This window comes from Protomyctophum parallelum (assembly GCF_964188405.1).
Source record: "Protomyctophum parallelum genome assembly, chromosome: 18".
Lineage (NCBI taxonomy): Eukaryota > Metazoa > Chordata > Actinopteri > Myctophiformes > Myctophidae > Protomyctophum > Protomyctophum parallelum.
In genome coordinates, this window is record NC_139716.1 from 33,178,238 (window position 1) to 33,194,677 (window position 16,440).

Here is a 16,440-nt window from a genome sequence, read left to right on the forward strand (position 1 = left end):
TTAACGCCACACTCAGCAGTGTTAAAAAAAATGCTGGGGCCAGAGGTTTTTTTTTAAAGTGCCATTTCCAGACTATAGTGGACAGTGGACAAAGAACTGTAACTATATTTCAACTGGTCTGACATATACGCATGCGTTCGGAGAGACCTCATCTACAGTCTACATACAACACCACAATCTCCACTAAGCCAGACGGGTGTAAAAAAGTGTGGTGGGCCTTCCAGTGCAGCCAGAGGTTAAAAAAAAACATACACACGACACGAGACCTGCTGTCCTGAGACAGAGGGTCAATACTTTTTTTTTTTTTTAAGATATTTTTTTGCGGCTTACGCCTTTTATTAATTTTTTAAGGGATATAAAGTAGGCTGACAGGAAACGGGAGAGAGATGGGGGGATGACATGCGGTAAAGGCCGTGTCGGGTCCGGGAGTCGAACCCGCGGCACACCGCGACTGGATCACCAGTCCGGTGCCCAGACCGTTACGCTACGGCCTGGGCCAGAGGGTCAATACTAAGAGAGAGCCATCAGTTTGAAGTATAGAATGCTTCATTCGGATTTTGAAAAGTGTGTTTTTACTGTTTTTGCATGTGGTTATAAATGGAGTGATGACCTGATGAAGATCCACAGGATGGAAACGTTGACAGATACTTTGTGGCGTGCGGGCTCCATCCATCTTTTAACTGAAGTCTCTTTAGCCCAGCACCCACCTGTCAATGTGCGTTGATGTGCCACGTTTTTTTACACCTCTCTGGCTTAGCGGAGTCTGGTGTTGTAAAGGAGCCTAGGTACTCTCTATCCGAATGCGTGTGTATGTTAGACCAGTTGAAACAGAACCGTATTTTTTTTTCCTCCAGCATCCACTATAGTCTGGAAATGGCCCATATTTTACCTCTTGCCCCACTGGATCACCCGCCACACTCTGGCTTCGTGGAGATTGTGGAGTTGTAGAGCAGTTCATACACGTTTTTGGTCCAGTGTCCACTATAGTCTGCACTTTTTTTTTACTCTGGCCAAACTGGTCTGGACGGCACACACACAGTAGAGTAGGGTATGGGTAAAATGTTTTCTATCTTTAAACTAATTAAACTAGGCCAATTAATTAATTCAGTCATTATATCTCTCTTTTTATGACAAAAGCTAATTATGATTTGGACAATATTTCTAAATTGTTCTAATTAAATAGACAGATAAATTAAATAATAAGAATAGCCTATAATAAAAATAATTTAACATCGTGGGCCTATATTAATTCATTACATACATATGCCTATATAACAGTAGGCCTATAACTATTAGTAGATTTGTATTTGTATTGTATTTGTATTGTTAAATAGGTGAGAGATTAACTATAACCCCCACACTGCACAGTACATAGATAGATAGTTAGTAGTTAGTTACTGCAAGACACCAATTTGGGATTCCTGGATCGCTGCCCTCCACACTTTCCTATCTAACATAGATAGAGTTTTTTTTATTAAAGTGTCCTACAATGACCTATAGATCATAAGCCCACACAGGCTTACAAGACACTCACACAATGATACAAGGGACCCTAGGAGAATGTGTGCCTATTTAATGGGGATCAATAGCCATTTTAAGGGCACATATAAGTACTCTAGTTAGTATAAGCAATTTAAAAATACATATATAATAAATGCATTTTTAAAATAAATGTATACAGTCTAAAACATAAATTACGACTCTCTTATTCTGAAGTCAACCGGAAACCATATATCTGCTAGCTCACACCCCGGAAGTAAACTGGAAAGCTTATATCTGCTGAAAGAACGGAGCCAAAGTTTTATTATTATTTCTCCCTCCTTTCCTGATCCTCTTGTTTCTCCTTCCCTCCTCCCCTCTTCTGTTCTCCGCGGTGACGTCAGAGGGCAGCGTGCACAGACAGTGCAGTGAGTCGTTCCTGTCGGTACCAAACAAACACAAGAACACCGAGGAAACTCATGAAAAGAATAACAACAGATATTACAAACTTTACTTTAACAGAATAACACCGACTGACCGACAGACATACACGACAACTCACCGAATGACTCTCCGGGACGAAGTACGGTGGGTGGGTGTCGGCGTGAAATCTATCATCACAACATGAGCTAGGCAGGCTGAGTGTTATTATTGTCACTTTTCTCAACTCCATTTTACCCGACTGAGGGATAAGGAAGGAACGGAGGAGGAGGGGAGGACAGATAGAGAGATAGAAAGAAAAGAAAGAAAGAGAGAGAAGAGATGGCCGAAGCTCGGAGGACAGAGGACGAGGAGGAGAACATGAGAGACGCTCGGATGGATCAGGTGGTCAGGAGACAGCCCAGACCCAACTCTTCTGGAGGTGATCAACTCTTTATGATAAATGATCATGGTTTTATTGTAAACAGTGATGGTAAAATGTACTCAAATTAGTGTTTCAATACTGAAGTATCAATAGTGCAATATATTATACATACTCCCTTTTTATATTTAAAGTTTTCAAATGTATTACAAATCTTTTGAAAATAGCAAATCTACAAGCTCACAAGGGTCACAAGATCAAGGGCTCACAAAGGCCCTGGAAACATATTTGGCTATGCATTGTTTTTGGCTATTGATTTTGTTAATAAAAACATAATATAATAAATTAACAATAATAATAATAACATAACATAATTATCTTTTGCCGAAAAGAACAGATCTACAAGCTAAAAGGAAAGGTTTTGGAAAAGTTTTGGAAATTCATTGGTAAACATGTGTGGGATCCCAGTAAAGAGTCCCCCAGGGCTCTTTACTGAGTTTATTAGACTCATTCCCTCTACACCAAAACGCTTTCCTGAAAATAGTTTACAGGCTCACATCATGTTGGACGTGACACAGTGACACTTGTAGATCTTTGGTGAATGTTCTCCAAATAATATGGACGCAAGGGTTCAACAAGGGGATAAGTAAGTTAATATCTAACTTAATGTCTATTATACTTGGTCGACGGGTGTCACCCAGGGTTCTACGCTAGGTCAGCTCCTTTTTTCTCCCTCAGGCACTAGTCTCTCTAGTCTACACCACAACTCTTTGTAGAAAACAGCTGATCTGCAAGCTCACAACTTCTTATAAGTAAAGCAAAAAATAAGTAAGTGAAGTTTGAAGGAAGTTGTTTATTCAATTTGACCTATATTTCCTGCATATGATATACGGTATGTGTTAAACACACACGTGTGCTTCAAAACACTTGTCATTTTTTCATCGGGTGTTTTTAATTATATGCAGCCGGTGGCCGCGAGGGAGGGTGTGTACGGCGTACACACCCTCCCTGTACGCACACTCACGTGTTGTGTTGTGTGCACCTGCTTGACCCCCACCCAGAGCGCGTGCGCAGTGCCACACACACACACACACACACACACACACACACACACACACACACACACACACACACACAGTACACACACATTCCAGGGTGACAGCAATGGTACATGGTAGTGCCAAGACTGAAACCCATTATTTTAATGTTCAACTCTCTCTCTCTCTCTCTCTCTCTCTCTCTCTCTCTCTCTCTCTCTCTCTCTCTGTGTGTGTGTCTCTCCCTCTCTGTGTCTCCCAGTCTCTAACTATTCTCCATTTGTTTTCCCTCCCTGTCTGTTTTTCTTTCATGCTGCCTCACCCTCTCCCCTCCCTGTCTGTCCTTTGTACCATTATCTTTCCCTCTTTCTCACACTGCTCCATTCCCTTTGTGCGTGCGTGCATGCGTGTATGCATGTGCACTGATTCTACTGAAAGGGTAGGCTATAGATTCTGACAGAACATTGATGTTAGAGCCACATTAGTGCAGCTCCTGTTTGCTCTGTTTACTGTTTGCTCCTTTCTTTGGAGACTGTCATCCACAGTCACAGTGTGACTGACCTGTGGTTGGCAACTTGGCTGACTAAAAACACTGCCATGCAGAAACAGAAAAGTGCGCAATTCAAGATTTACTTGAGTGAAAGTATTGTCATCTAAATGTATTTAAAGTACCAAAAGTAGAAGTGCTCACTGTGCAGAATGTCCCGTTTCAAGTTTTCAAATGTATATCTTTTTGAAAATAGCAGATCTTAGTGTACAAGCTCGAGTTCTTTGCAAATGGCCGAAATGTATATAGGGCTCAAGTGTTTAATGTATGATTTGCAATTATAATCAAAGTAACTAGTAACTAAAGTTTTCAAATAAATGTACAGTAGTGCAGTAAAAGTATTTGCCTCTGAGATGTAGGAGAAGTAGAAGTAAAAGTATTGGAAATCGGAAATACTCCAGTAAAGTACAAGAACCTCATTATACTTAAAGTACAGTACTTAAGTACTAGTTACTTTAAGTTTCCACCACTGCCAAACTTGAAACTATAGAGACATGAGGTTTCTGCCGACACCAGCGATCCAAACACGGTGGAAAAATTACTTTTTTTAAAGTATCAATACTGCAATGTATCAATTGGTACTTAAAGTACAAAAGTAGAAAGTAGTCACTATGCAGAATGTCCCGTTTCAGAAGTTTTCAAATGTGAAAAATATCTTTTGAAAATCTCAAATTTACAAGCTCACAATGTAGTCCGGCAGTTGTTGTTGTTTAAAGCGGGAAATTTGATATATAGTCTTTTTTATTGGCCTAAAATATTGTCTATTATACATACATTCATAAATCCACTTGCTGACTGGCTGTTAGTATTGGGATTTATTTTCTCCATTAACATCTTATGGCAGGCAAAATTGTCAAAAATTTCAAACTTTCCTTATGCTTTAAGTATCATGTCAAACTAGGGGGTTTGAACAAAAAACACTCCTTGGGCTAACAACGCCCATAGACATCATGACAAATGAGGTCAGCACAATTGTGATGAGGTCAGCACATTTTGGGCTGTTTTTAGCCCAAGGAGTGCATTTTGTGCAAAACTAATGCTTGGAATGGATTCAGAATCATGAAAAACCCCTATAGTTTGTCACATGTCACATGCTACTTAAAGCAAAAGGAAAGTTTAACATTTTTGCCTGCCATAGGATGTTAATGGTAGGGTCACAATAAACCCCTATAAAACAAATTGCCCAATACTTTCTTTTTTTTTTTAACCGTCTTCCTGCCATTGCCGAAGCCCTTCGGCAATTGAAGCATTAATTTGATATTAACGCTTGCTGCCATTGCCGAAGCCCTTCGGCAATTGCGCTTTTATAGTGGATATGATTGATCAAGCCATAATGCTACTCACGTTAGCCGGTTAGCTAGCACTGTTGTTAGCACTGCACTGGATCGTTCATATTAATTCACCGTCGCCATAAGAATCCATTCTATCCGTTTCTTTCAATCGCCTGTATCTCCTATTCCTTGTCCCAGATGGCATTTTTGGTCAAAACAGCGTTTCTTTGACGGCACGAGCCGACGTTGTGGAGTGCTAAAATGTACCGGCATGATTCGATCATGTAAACAAAGGTTGTCTTGGCAACGTAAAGCTGGCAGGGATAAGCTCACTTCCGGTTGAGGCAAAATGTGGCTTTTCAAAATAAGAGCTCAAATTAAAAAAATGCTGGCATGAATTAGGTCCTAATTTCTCAATAAATGGCAGCAGTAAAAGGGTTAAGATATTTTTTTGCGGCTTACGCCTTTTATTGATTTTTGAAGGGACAGACAGTAGGCTGACAGGAAACAGGAGAGAGATGGGGGGATGACATGCAGTAAAGGCCGTGTCGGGTCCGGGAGTCGAACCCGCGGCACACTGCGACTGGATTACCAGTCCGGTGCCCAGACCGTTACGCTACGGCCTGGGCCAAATTGCCCAATACTAACAGCCGGTCAGCAAGTGGATTCATTAATATATGTATATAGACAATATTTTAGGCCAATGAAAAAGACTATATACCAAATTTCCCACCCGTCCACCTCGACTGCCGGACTAATGTGTCGCATCGGATTTGATAGGGTAGTGGCTCAGGAGGTAGAGTGGCTGCTTGCGAACCGGATGGTTCCCAGTCCAATCCCGGGCTCCCACAGAGTTAGTGTCGAAGTGTCCTTGAGCAAGACTCTGAACCCCCTAATTGCTCCCGATGTGCAGGTCAGTGCCTGACTTGCATGGTTTCCTCCGCCATCGGTGTGTGAACGTGTGTGTGAATGGTAAAGCACCTTGTATAAAGGCGCTATATAAATGTGCCATTTTATCACAACACATTGTGAGCTTGTAGATTGGCTATTTTCAAATGGCCGAAATGTATACAGGGTTGAAGTGGTTAATGTAAGTTTTGTAATAATAATCAGAATCTACAAAGTAACTAGTAACTAAAGCTGTCAAATAAATGTAGTGGAGTAGTGGTGTGTTGCTGTCGCCTCACAGGCACTGGAGACGCTGTGTCCCCTAGGGTAGGTACCCTCACAAAAAACACGCAGTAATCCTGGTCTCCAAACCTCCCCTGGCCAGCCGGGGGCGCCTGATGGAGGGGAAAGGAACTGGTCGGAATAACGTGTTCCTTCCACACGCTACGTCCGGCCGGGGAAACTCTCCCCTGTCAGGTGAAAAGAAGCAAACCTGGACTCCTCATGCATAGAAGGGTGCATGAGGTCAGTTCGCTCCCCCCCCAGGTTGGCAGAGGAAGCGTAGTGCCCAGGTTTACATTGGATAAGACACTGGGTGATTTATTGTAGTAAAAGTACAATGTTTGGATTTGAGATTTGAGATCATGTAGTGGAGTAGAAGTAAAAGTATTGGAAATACTCAAGTAAAGTACAAATACCTCAAACTTTTACTTATTAAGTACAGTACTTAAGTGCATGTAGGCTACTTTCCACCACTGGTGTTCCAAAACGTTAGTCTGGAGCCCTGCTATCAAACACCTTTGGAATGCATTGGTCTTAATCACTCAACATCAGAGTCTGACCCAAATGCAAATGTCTCGTGTCTGAATAGAAGCACTGATACATTACTTGGCTACTGCCACTGTTTCTTGGACGGCTTTTTTCCCCACTTCTTGGAACATTACTGCTGCAACTTGCTTTTGGCTACAAATATATAATGCTAATTACTAATTAGAATCATTTATAATTAATTGTACTATGTATTGTAATAATTGGCATTCTAGTAGAGCCGCTTAGCCCTACTTCGTTGTACCACATGTAGCTAAAAATTGAAATAAGAGATCTACAAGCTCACAAAGTGCTGCATAATATACACATACATATATACACATATATGTGCCCTCTCCCTACGCTCATTCTGTAGCTCCGAGATGAGGTCACACACTGGGCCCCTCCCACCGCGTTTCAGAAACGGCGCAAGTTTCCGCAATACACGTTTCTTATTACTTATTAGTAATGAATCCAAAACGTGTAGGGGCCCGTGTAGGTTTACACTAATTCAACCTTAAGATCGGCCAAGAAAATCCAACTAGAGATTTGATCCGAGCCTTTACGTCCCATATTTTGTCAGTCGCTTCCATGTTTATCAAGGAAGTTGAAAAGCTTTAGCGCCTCCCCTGGTCGAAAATTTCCAACTGACTTCAGTTCACTCGACATGCACACGCACACTTCCTTCCATAGCAGATCTACAAGCTCAGAATGTGTCTCATTGCGAGCTTGCAGATCGGCTATTTTAAAATGGCCGAAATATATAGGGCTGAAGTGGTTAATGTATATGCTTTATTGGTTAATAATATTCAAAATCTACAATTACAAGTAACTAGTATCTAAAGTTTTCAAATGAATGTAGAATGGAGTGGAAGTACAATGGCTCAGGGGTAGAGCGGATGGGAACCGTGAGGTTCCCAGTTCGAACCCAGGCTCCCCCAGAGTTAGTGTCGTGTCGAAGTGTCCTTGAGCAAGACGATGAACTAATTGCTCCCAATGTGCAGGTTTTGTGAATGGGTGAATGTAATGCACAATCTGTGTAAAGCGCCTTGGATAAAAGCACTATATGCACCATTTATAATATTTGGATCCGAGATGTAGTGGAGTAAAAGTCTTGGAAATTGGAAATATGTAATAAGTAAGTGCAAATACTTCAAAATTGTGTAAATAAATGTACTTAGTTACTTTACACCACTATAGACGGGTCCCTGCAGAAATGACTGCTGCACAGAACGCTAAAGGATGCCGACCACCCACTTCAGACTGCTGGCAAATCCCATTTTGTTTGTGAAATCTGATCTACAGGACTGACTGTCCACACTCTTATTTAAGATAATTAAGTTATCAGATGGGATTTGTGTATTCAGACATCAATCAACTGCAGTGGTTGCTGTGGTAACGAGTCAACGACGACAACAACAACAACGTGGCCCCTCTGGAGTGAGTGTGGAAATATATTGGCCCTCGCCCTCGCCAAAGTTGCCCACCCCTGATCCAGACCGAGACACGCGCTCAGAAATCGGACTTGAATCACATTTCAGACCACCTAACTGTGTCAGGCATTCCGTCAGACTAGTTGATCAGTGATTTCTTTAATTGGTCATATCTACCGTTTGCATTTTTTTGTTTGCGAGGCCAAAAACACAATTTAATCGTTAATCACAATTATTCGTGTCACAATTAATCGCCAACTTGAATTTGTAATAGTGACTGTGTGTGCGTGTGTGAGAGAATGTGTAGGGGGAAGGTAAAACTTGAGTGTGTGTGTGATGCCAGCAGTGTTGCCAGATTGTGTGAGAGAAATAAGCAACCAGGTCTACAAAAGCGAGCACAAAAGATGCGGCTATGCTATTTGAAAATAGCTGATCTACAAGCTCACAACACCACAATGTGATGTCTTGTGAACATTAGATCTGCTATCTGCTAAAAAAAATATATATAATATAATAAAGAAAAAGGACAAATTTTGAATATTTTAAAAGACACAAATCTGGTACGGGGGTCCCTGGCACAAATACATTAATCTGGGGGTCCTTGGGTGTGAGAATCATTGGTTTAAACAACATTAGGAAGCAAGCCCAAATAAGCAACTTCACTTTAGGAACAAGCCCAAAAAACCGAAACCCCCAATATTTACAAGCAACTTCACAGAAAAAAAGAAGCCCAAAGTTAGACATGGCAACACTGGATGCCAGCTGGAGAAACATCTGGATGTTGTAGGGGAAAAAAGAAAAGAGAAAAAAAAGGAAGGAAAAACAGTTGATGACTGCAGCAGAACTCTACACCGACCAATCAGAAGGTCACTTCCTGGATGACCTCATCCCAAACGACCAATGGCAGCCAGGGAAAAACCTAGGAAGAGCTGTGTCCAGTTGGCGTTTGAGAGGAAAGAGAATGGAAATAGTTTGAAGCAGTTCAGGAAAGAGAGAGAGAGACAGACAGACGGAAAGACAGAGACTGAGAGAGAGAGGGGAAAACAGGACAGTGACAGAGGAGAAGTTCAGAAGTCAAATGCTCACGTTTAATGTTGGTTGTGCAGAGTTTTTACTGGAGGTAAGAAGAACTACTAACTCAGCACTCTGCTTAAAGCTACTTCTTTGTGCTTTCTCTCTCTCTCTCTCTCTCTCTCTCTCTCTGTATGAGTATGAAGATGTGTGTGATGATCATCAGACTTGATGTCACTGCGTAGATATTAGTCTGAACTTCGGTGTGGGAGATGTTTTGCTGATGGTTGTGAGCTTGTAGATGTAATGGGCTGTTTTGGGGCTAATGTCCCCATCCTAGTTTAATGTTGTTGTGAAAAACATTCTGTTTCTGTGTCTTGTCTTGACTGACTGTCTGTCTGTCTGTCCGTCTGTAGGTCGTCCAGACAGACACAAACCAGAGCACCGATACAGGTAAGACACACTGCACTCTTCCTCTCATTGTCTTTATCACCCCCCCTCACGCACACACACACATCCCTCCACCCTTTCTCCACACACTCCCTCACCCCCTGCTGTTTCATTTGCCTCACCTGGCGAAGCTGTGGGTGGAGTTGGCTTTGTGTGGTCATAGATGACATACAGGAAAAGTGTGCGTTTGGTTTGTGTGGTGTTTTTTTTTTTTTTGGGGGGGGGACCAGGGAGGTGTGTTTGATTTGATTCACCCCAATTGATTCACCCACATCATGACGGCGGTGCCTTTAGTTCAGTCTACTTTGGCAAAGGTGCAATTGATTTATTTCACCTGCTGAGGTTGATTCTGCAGGGGTGTGTGTGTGTCCTTTGAGCAATGCAGAACCAAAATATCTGTCTAGGGCTGTCACAATTACACATTTAAGTAATTGCAATTTTTTGGCATTGAACATTGGAACATTATGAAAATAAATAAAATTTCTGTTTGGCTTTTAGGCTTCGTAATAAAAAACAGGACAGATATGACAAATAACTGAAACATACCAAGAAATTACTGGCATTTTATATAACTTTTATACTTAAAAAGATCACACCCATGTGAAGTAAGTGGTGCACCCTGCAGGTCTGGAAATTCCGGGGTTCCCACGGGAACCCCGGAACATCCAGACCCCCAGGAACGCGCCCAGGGGGCCGGGCCGGTTCCGGCGAGCCGCCCGCGTCCGAAACGGTTGAGAAATGACAGCGTTACCATGTGGGGGTCCCTCTACTGTACTGTCCTGTACTGATACACCTGAAAACCAACCAAATGCAATTTCCGTGCTCAGACACAGATAGCCAGCCAGCCAGCCAGCCAGCCACCCACCCAGGCACACACAAAGCTACTTAAGGAAGTGGCTGCACCACTTCATAATAGCGGAAATAGCTGATCTACTTGTAGATTTGCTATTTCTCTCTCTCTGTATCTATCTCCGTAAACTAAAAGTGTGGTATTATTTTTTTGGTGGTGTCCCAGTGCAGTTGCTGAGGTCAGCTTAATGTTGCCGGACTTCTTCCCCTCACTGACACACTCCTGAAAGTATTCACAGTGCTGGCTGGTTCCCGTAGCAACACACCAGAGAAGGAAAGAGTTTTGGAGACAGAGAGAGAGAAGAGAGTCAAAGACACACATAGAAGAAACCATAAACATGACTAATGAACCCAGACTCGAGATTTAAAACAACTGGACTGAGCTGTTGGCGTGTGTGTGTGTGTGTGTGTGTGTGTGTGTGTGTGTGTGTGTGTGTGTGTGTGTGTGTGTGTGTGTGTGTGTGTGTGTGTGTGTGTGTGTGTGTGTGTGTGTGTGTGTGTGTGTGTGTGTGTGTGTGTGTGTGTGTGTGTGTGTGTGTGTGTGTGTGTGTGTCTCAAGGGAAAAGTGGTTTTATTTTTTACTTATCAATAGTGCCAACTGCCAATCTAGAAACACGTTTACAAGTAGCCTAAAAGTCTGGTAATCAAAATGTACTTGTAAGAAAAATAGGAAACATTCAGGATTAGACATTCATATTTGTTTTGAAGGGTTTGGTGTTCAAATTGTCCCTGTATTATTCGTAGTTGTGCAGCCAGCAGTGTCGCGCACAAAAACGTCGCCCCATCTACAAGCTGCCAACGTCGTAGTGAGCTTATGGATCTGATATTTTACAGCTACTTTTGAATGCCGTCCTGATATGTCGATGTCCTTACTATACTGTGTGTGTGTGTGTGTGTGTGTGTGGGGAGTGAGTCATTCTTGTCTGCTCATAGTTAGAACTTTGTAAGTGAAAACAGACAAACCGCTGTCCTCTTGAGCAACATGAAAGTAGAAAGTCCTCTGCTTGGGGTCCGTTGTTCTGAGATAATGAGCCAAGCAGCGACGCGTTACTGTTTTACAACAATGGAGACGATACACACACACACACACACACACACACACACACACACACACACACAGCAGTTTTGCACACTTGTGGGGCTCTTTGCAATGCATTCACTACTACAGTGTTGATTTTCATTTAGTTGTAGTCACCTGGAATGTTTTAGTGTTTAGTCTAGTTTTAGTCGACTAAATGTCATACGATTTTTGTCGACAAAAATGTATTTTGGCGGGCCTTGATGCCGTCACAATGACAGATTTTACACTTGCTGGATTACCAGCCTAGGTGTCTGGACCGTGGCCCAGGCTTATATTGCGATTCTAATTATATAGAGGGTATGCGTGTGACATCATCTTCATACCCGGCCTTGACAGCCCAGCTCATACATCCGAACAGAAAACTACTATCTGATTGCATTATACGCGATTAAACAACGTTAAACTCACTTTGCCATTCAATTTGTCTGTCTGTCTGTCTGTCTGTCTGTCTGTCTGTCTGTCTGTCTGTCTGTCCTTCCGTTCGTCCGTCCGATAATTGGCAGTCGCCAGCCATATATGGAGGAGGCGATGCTTCCTTTACCCGTGATCTGTATCCTGAAGCGCTTGTTGAGTTTTCCCAAGTTTGCGCATCTACTATTGTTTGTGTTCGAGAATTTCTTGTTAAATGTGAACTCAAATGAAGATGTTAAATGTGTGTGTGTGTGTGTGTGTGCACGTGCAATCCGTGCATGTGTGTGTCACACACACACGCTGTGTTAAAGGGAAGTCCCATAGCTTTTGGCTGGAAGGTCGTTTGAACTCGTTTCCTGTCTTATCTGCCCTCTAGCTATCTCCAGTTTCCTCGGACAGGACATGGAGCCCTGCTTTGTGTGCGTGTGCGACGTGCGCGTGTGTGTGGATTTCAGACAGATGGGATGCGTTAAGGCACCCCTCTGTTGTATTAGTCATAGTGTTTTATGATGTTTAAAAAAACATCAGCTAGTCTTTGGTATTCCTTTTTTTAGGTATTTATAAAATGTTGTCCAAACAGTAGAAAAAAAACGATTCTAATTAATAACAACTCTCTTTGTCAAGAGGTAGAGCCAGACCAATGATGCTTTTCAAAAGGTTTCAAACATTTCCAAAAAAAGCCGAACTACGAGCGTTGTAGATCGACTATGTTCGAATACGGCTAAAGTGGTTGAATAAAAATCTAGTTATTAGTTACCCCAGATACTAGAAAGTATCTAGAAAGTACTAGAAAGTATCTGGGGTACAGGCAACCTACCTCAAATCCTATCCTAACCATAACCGCAAGCACGGGAGCAGCGCATGTTCGAGCACTAGTCCGACCGCTGTTGCTGCATGTCGGACTAATGCTCCGTCGGAATTACCATCGGGTCCCAGTATCTGCACACCACCGCGGAGTCTAGGGCCTCATACATATGAAACCCCATCAAACTAATAGGGTACTACAGCAGGGTACCTGATCTTGCATTTAGTAATGAAGGAAAGTGAAGATTTCATTTTTTTCATTCTTCTTCCACGGAAACTGTGCAGTAATGACTTGGTGTTGTCATTTCCTGGGAACTCAGAGTACATACAATGTTCATGTTTCAACTTGAGAACTGAACGGGACGGTGCTAAAAAGAGGCCAGGGCTTTTTACAGTTTCATGTTCGTCACATGAACCTCCTGACTCCTTGATGTGTGTCCTACAGTTAGAGTTACCGGATGGGAATATATATAACAGTAAATGTACCATTTACAGTACATACAGTAGAGTTTATGTGACCATGTGACTCGGATCACGCTGAGATGGAAAGGTCACAGCTTCAACCTCAGCTCATGTGTCTCTGTGGATTAGACGAGGTCAGAACGAACAATTGCATTATATGGTCAACACGTTGTCACATAATCTCATTTAGAACCAGTCACCGTGCTTTACTTTCAGTGACCAGAGACCTGAAGAGACCCAAAACATTGAAGACAAATTACTATGTTTGAGCTTTTATTGTGTTTGTATTATGTTTTGTACTTTTATTCAGGTCTATATTTGTAACTGTGTTGATGACTGGCTTTCAACCGAACCGTGTCTGTATGGAAAACGAGATGGAGAGAGAGAGAGAGAGAGAGAGAGAGAGAGCAGATGACGGAGGTGAAGAAGTGGTGACTAATCTTTTCCCTTTTCTCTCCCGTCCCTCTCCAGCCAGGGCCCGCTGTCCTCCATCAGAGCTGCTATCAAAAGGAGTGAGTATTCACACAGCATGTCATAATAACATCATAAACTACATTGATCCAGAATGCGTGCGGCAGCTTGCCTGGTCTACAGCCAGAGTACAAAACTCTGATGCTGGCCTTCAAAGCAACCAAAGAAATGGCACCCCCGTGTCTTGCAAGTCTGATCGCACCCTACAAACCCTCTCAGATCAGCCGACGCAGGGAAGCTGGAAGTACATTCATTAACCCATTCTGACCTGACTCAGATTCTAAAAATGTCTGTTTGAAAATGACAGTTTTCTGAAAAAGCTATGTTTCTGTGTCAGTCGTTCTTCGATTTTTCAAAAATAGCAGACCTACAAGCTCGTAGCGCGCCACTCGGTGGCGCGCTATGAGCTTGTAGATCTGCTATTTTTCAATAGCTAAAGCATAACATGCTAACACCAAAAGGGGTTCCCTCCCAAAATGGGTTAAAAAACGCTCCACACGTCCCAAACTCTTCTCCCTTCTGGCTCCAAAACTATGGAAGTGCTTCCCATTACAATCAGAACTGCAGCCTCACTCCCAATCTTCCGCCGTAGTCTGAAAACTCACCTCTTCAGACTCTATCTTAGCCTGTAGCACTTGCCCTAGCCTCGACGACCTTACAGGCATACATGCAAAGGCTTAACTTATGTAATTTAGATAGCATTTTATGTCTATACTGTATATGCATTTTCGCAGTTTCATTATATAGATATTCCACGGTTCTTAGCTTACGTATGATTCTTTAAAAAATCTAAAAGTTAGATCAGATGGGTCTGCCCAAGGATCTCAGGCAACACTCCTGCTCATATCTAATAAAATCTAGACGTCGTGCCTGAAAAGTAATAAATAAAATCAATCAATTTGTTTATTATTAATTTAATCATTTTAGTTTTGGTTAAAATGCTGCTGCTGTGTTCAGATTTAACCGGAGAATTCTATCTCACCCATCTGTCTGTCTTTCTGTCTGTCTGTCTTTCTGTCTGTTAGCTTCCACAAGGTCCACCTCTCTGAGTGAGACGAGCAGAGAGAGAGACAGAAGGTAAGAGACCTGCTATGGAGGAACACGAGAGAGGTGTTGATTTTGTCGACTAATACTATGACAAAAAAGTTCGTCGACTACCTTTTTTCACTGACGAAAACTAAACTGAAACTATGCATGCTTGCGCATGCATAGACTATACTGTTATAATTACGACCTTCTCTGGCTCTTTTCTTTTCTTTTTCAGCTGTCCGTTGTGCTGATCAGACATCCGAGGTTCGGATCTGATTTCTGATATTTCACGGCATCACGATTGAAATATTAACAATTCTGATAGCTAGCGTGAGCTAATGCTAAACATTAGCCTTTTCTTCTCCTCTCATTTGCCGAGATGGGAAAACGGAAGTGCTTGAGTATTAACCTCCCCAATTCCGGCCCGCGCAAGCTAACTACCACTTGTGGCCACACGGTAGCAGTCTTAAAGGAGAATTCCATACTAAAAGGCTTTCTTACCTTTCTTTGTAGTTGTTACGTCCCCACCAAAGACGTCCAGGTGTTATTTTGTGCAAAAGCTCCTTATTGGCTATTTCCCCTACCATAAGCCCTCAATGAATTGCATTGAATCAAATGGGAATTGAATGGGGCTATGGGGTGTTGTGCTAATTCGCTTATTTCCTTTGCTCAAAATTATATATATTTTAATGCTGTCAAAGTTAACGCGTTATTAATGCATTAACGCAACACCTTATTAACGGCACAATTTTTTTTATCGCATTAACGCAACAAAAAAAAAACAGCGATTGGCAGGCGGGATGTTGAGGAATACTGGTTCCTGCAATGCACTCCCTTCCTAGACCCCTTGTTAGGATGTTTTAAGTGGAGTAACAGCCTCCATTTACATTTCACAAAGGTTTTGCTCGTGTCGTACGTTCCAGTCCAAAAAAGCTTGAGAAACCTGTGTAATTCATCCATCCAGACCTAAAGTAAAACCCCCGCTGTTAATTTTGCATCGCATTGTAAACAGCTGTGCCTCGTTATAGCCACACACGTTTCTAACTTGCGGTCACAGTCGCGATACTTTTCAGTTGTGTGGTACTTGTTTATGGATTTAACTGTAACAGAAAGTTCTATCCAGGCTATCCACAGTCCCATCTCCCAGTCACGGAGCTGGGACTGACAGTATACAAACAGAGACGAGTCGAGCAGCAGCAGCCAGACGCACCAGCTAGCTAGAAGCCAGAGGTGTTGCCAGTATAACTCTATGGCAGAAACAAGCCACCTAGGTCTATACAAAATAAGACAAAAAGAAGCAACACTGGTCGTTTCTGGCCAGTGTTGCCAAATAATTTAATTTATAAGCGATTTTGGGATTATTTTTGTAGATTGAAAAAATATTGGGGGTCCTTTGCTCTTGGCATGAAAATGTTTGAGAACCACTGCTCTAAAACAATATTAGACAAAGTTTGAGCCACGAAACACATTGCTCTCTCTTCTCCTTTTGTATAAATTAAATAGGCCTATTCATGATTCTGCTTATAGAGAAGTAGCCGTTGTTTGTGTTGAATGTGCTAATTGCACAGAATTATTCAAAAGAGAGAAAATGGGCAAGCCATAAAATAA

General features: G+C 42.2%; 1 protein-coding gene across 1 annotated transcript in view; it reads left to right on the top strand.

Annotated features, from left to right (window-relative positions):
* The first annotated feature begins 1,887 nt into the window (after nucleotides 1-1,887).
* LOC310875542 (uncharacterized protein) overlaps nucleotides 1,888-16,440 on the top strand; it is a 32,736-nt gene continuing 18,183 nt past the window's right edge. Inside the window, exons 1-4 of the mRNA XM_083788818.1 lie at nucleotides 1,888-2,341; nucleotides 9,692-9,728; nucleotides 13,804-13,844; nucleotides 14,829-14,880. Of these exons, the coding sequence (XP_083644944.1) occupies nucleotides 2,242-2,341; nucleotides 9,692-9,728; nucleotides 13,804-13,844; nucleotides 14,829-14,880 (230 nt within the window). The 5' untranslated portion in view covers nucleotides 1,888-2,241. The remainder of the gene's footprint in view (nucleotides 2,342-9,691; nucleotides 9,729-13,803; nucleotides 13,845-14,828; nucleotides 14,881-16,440) is intronic.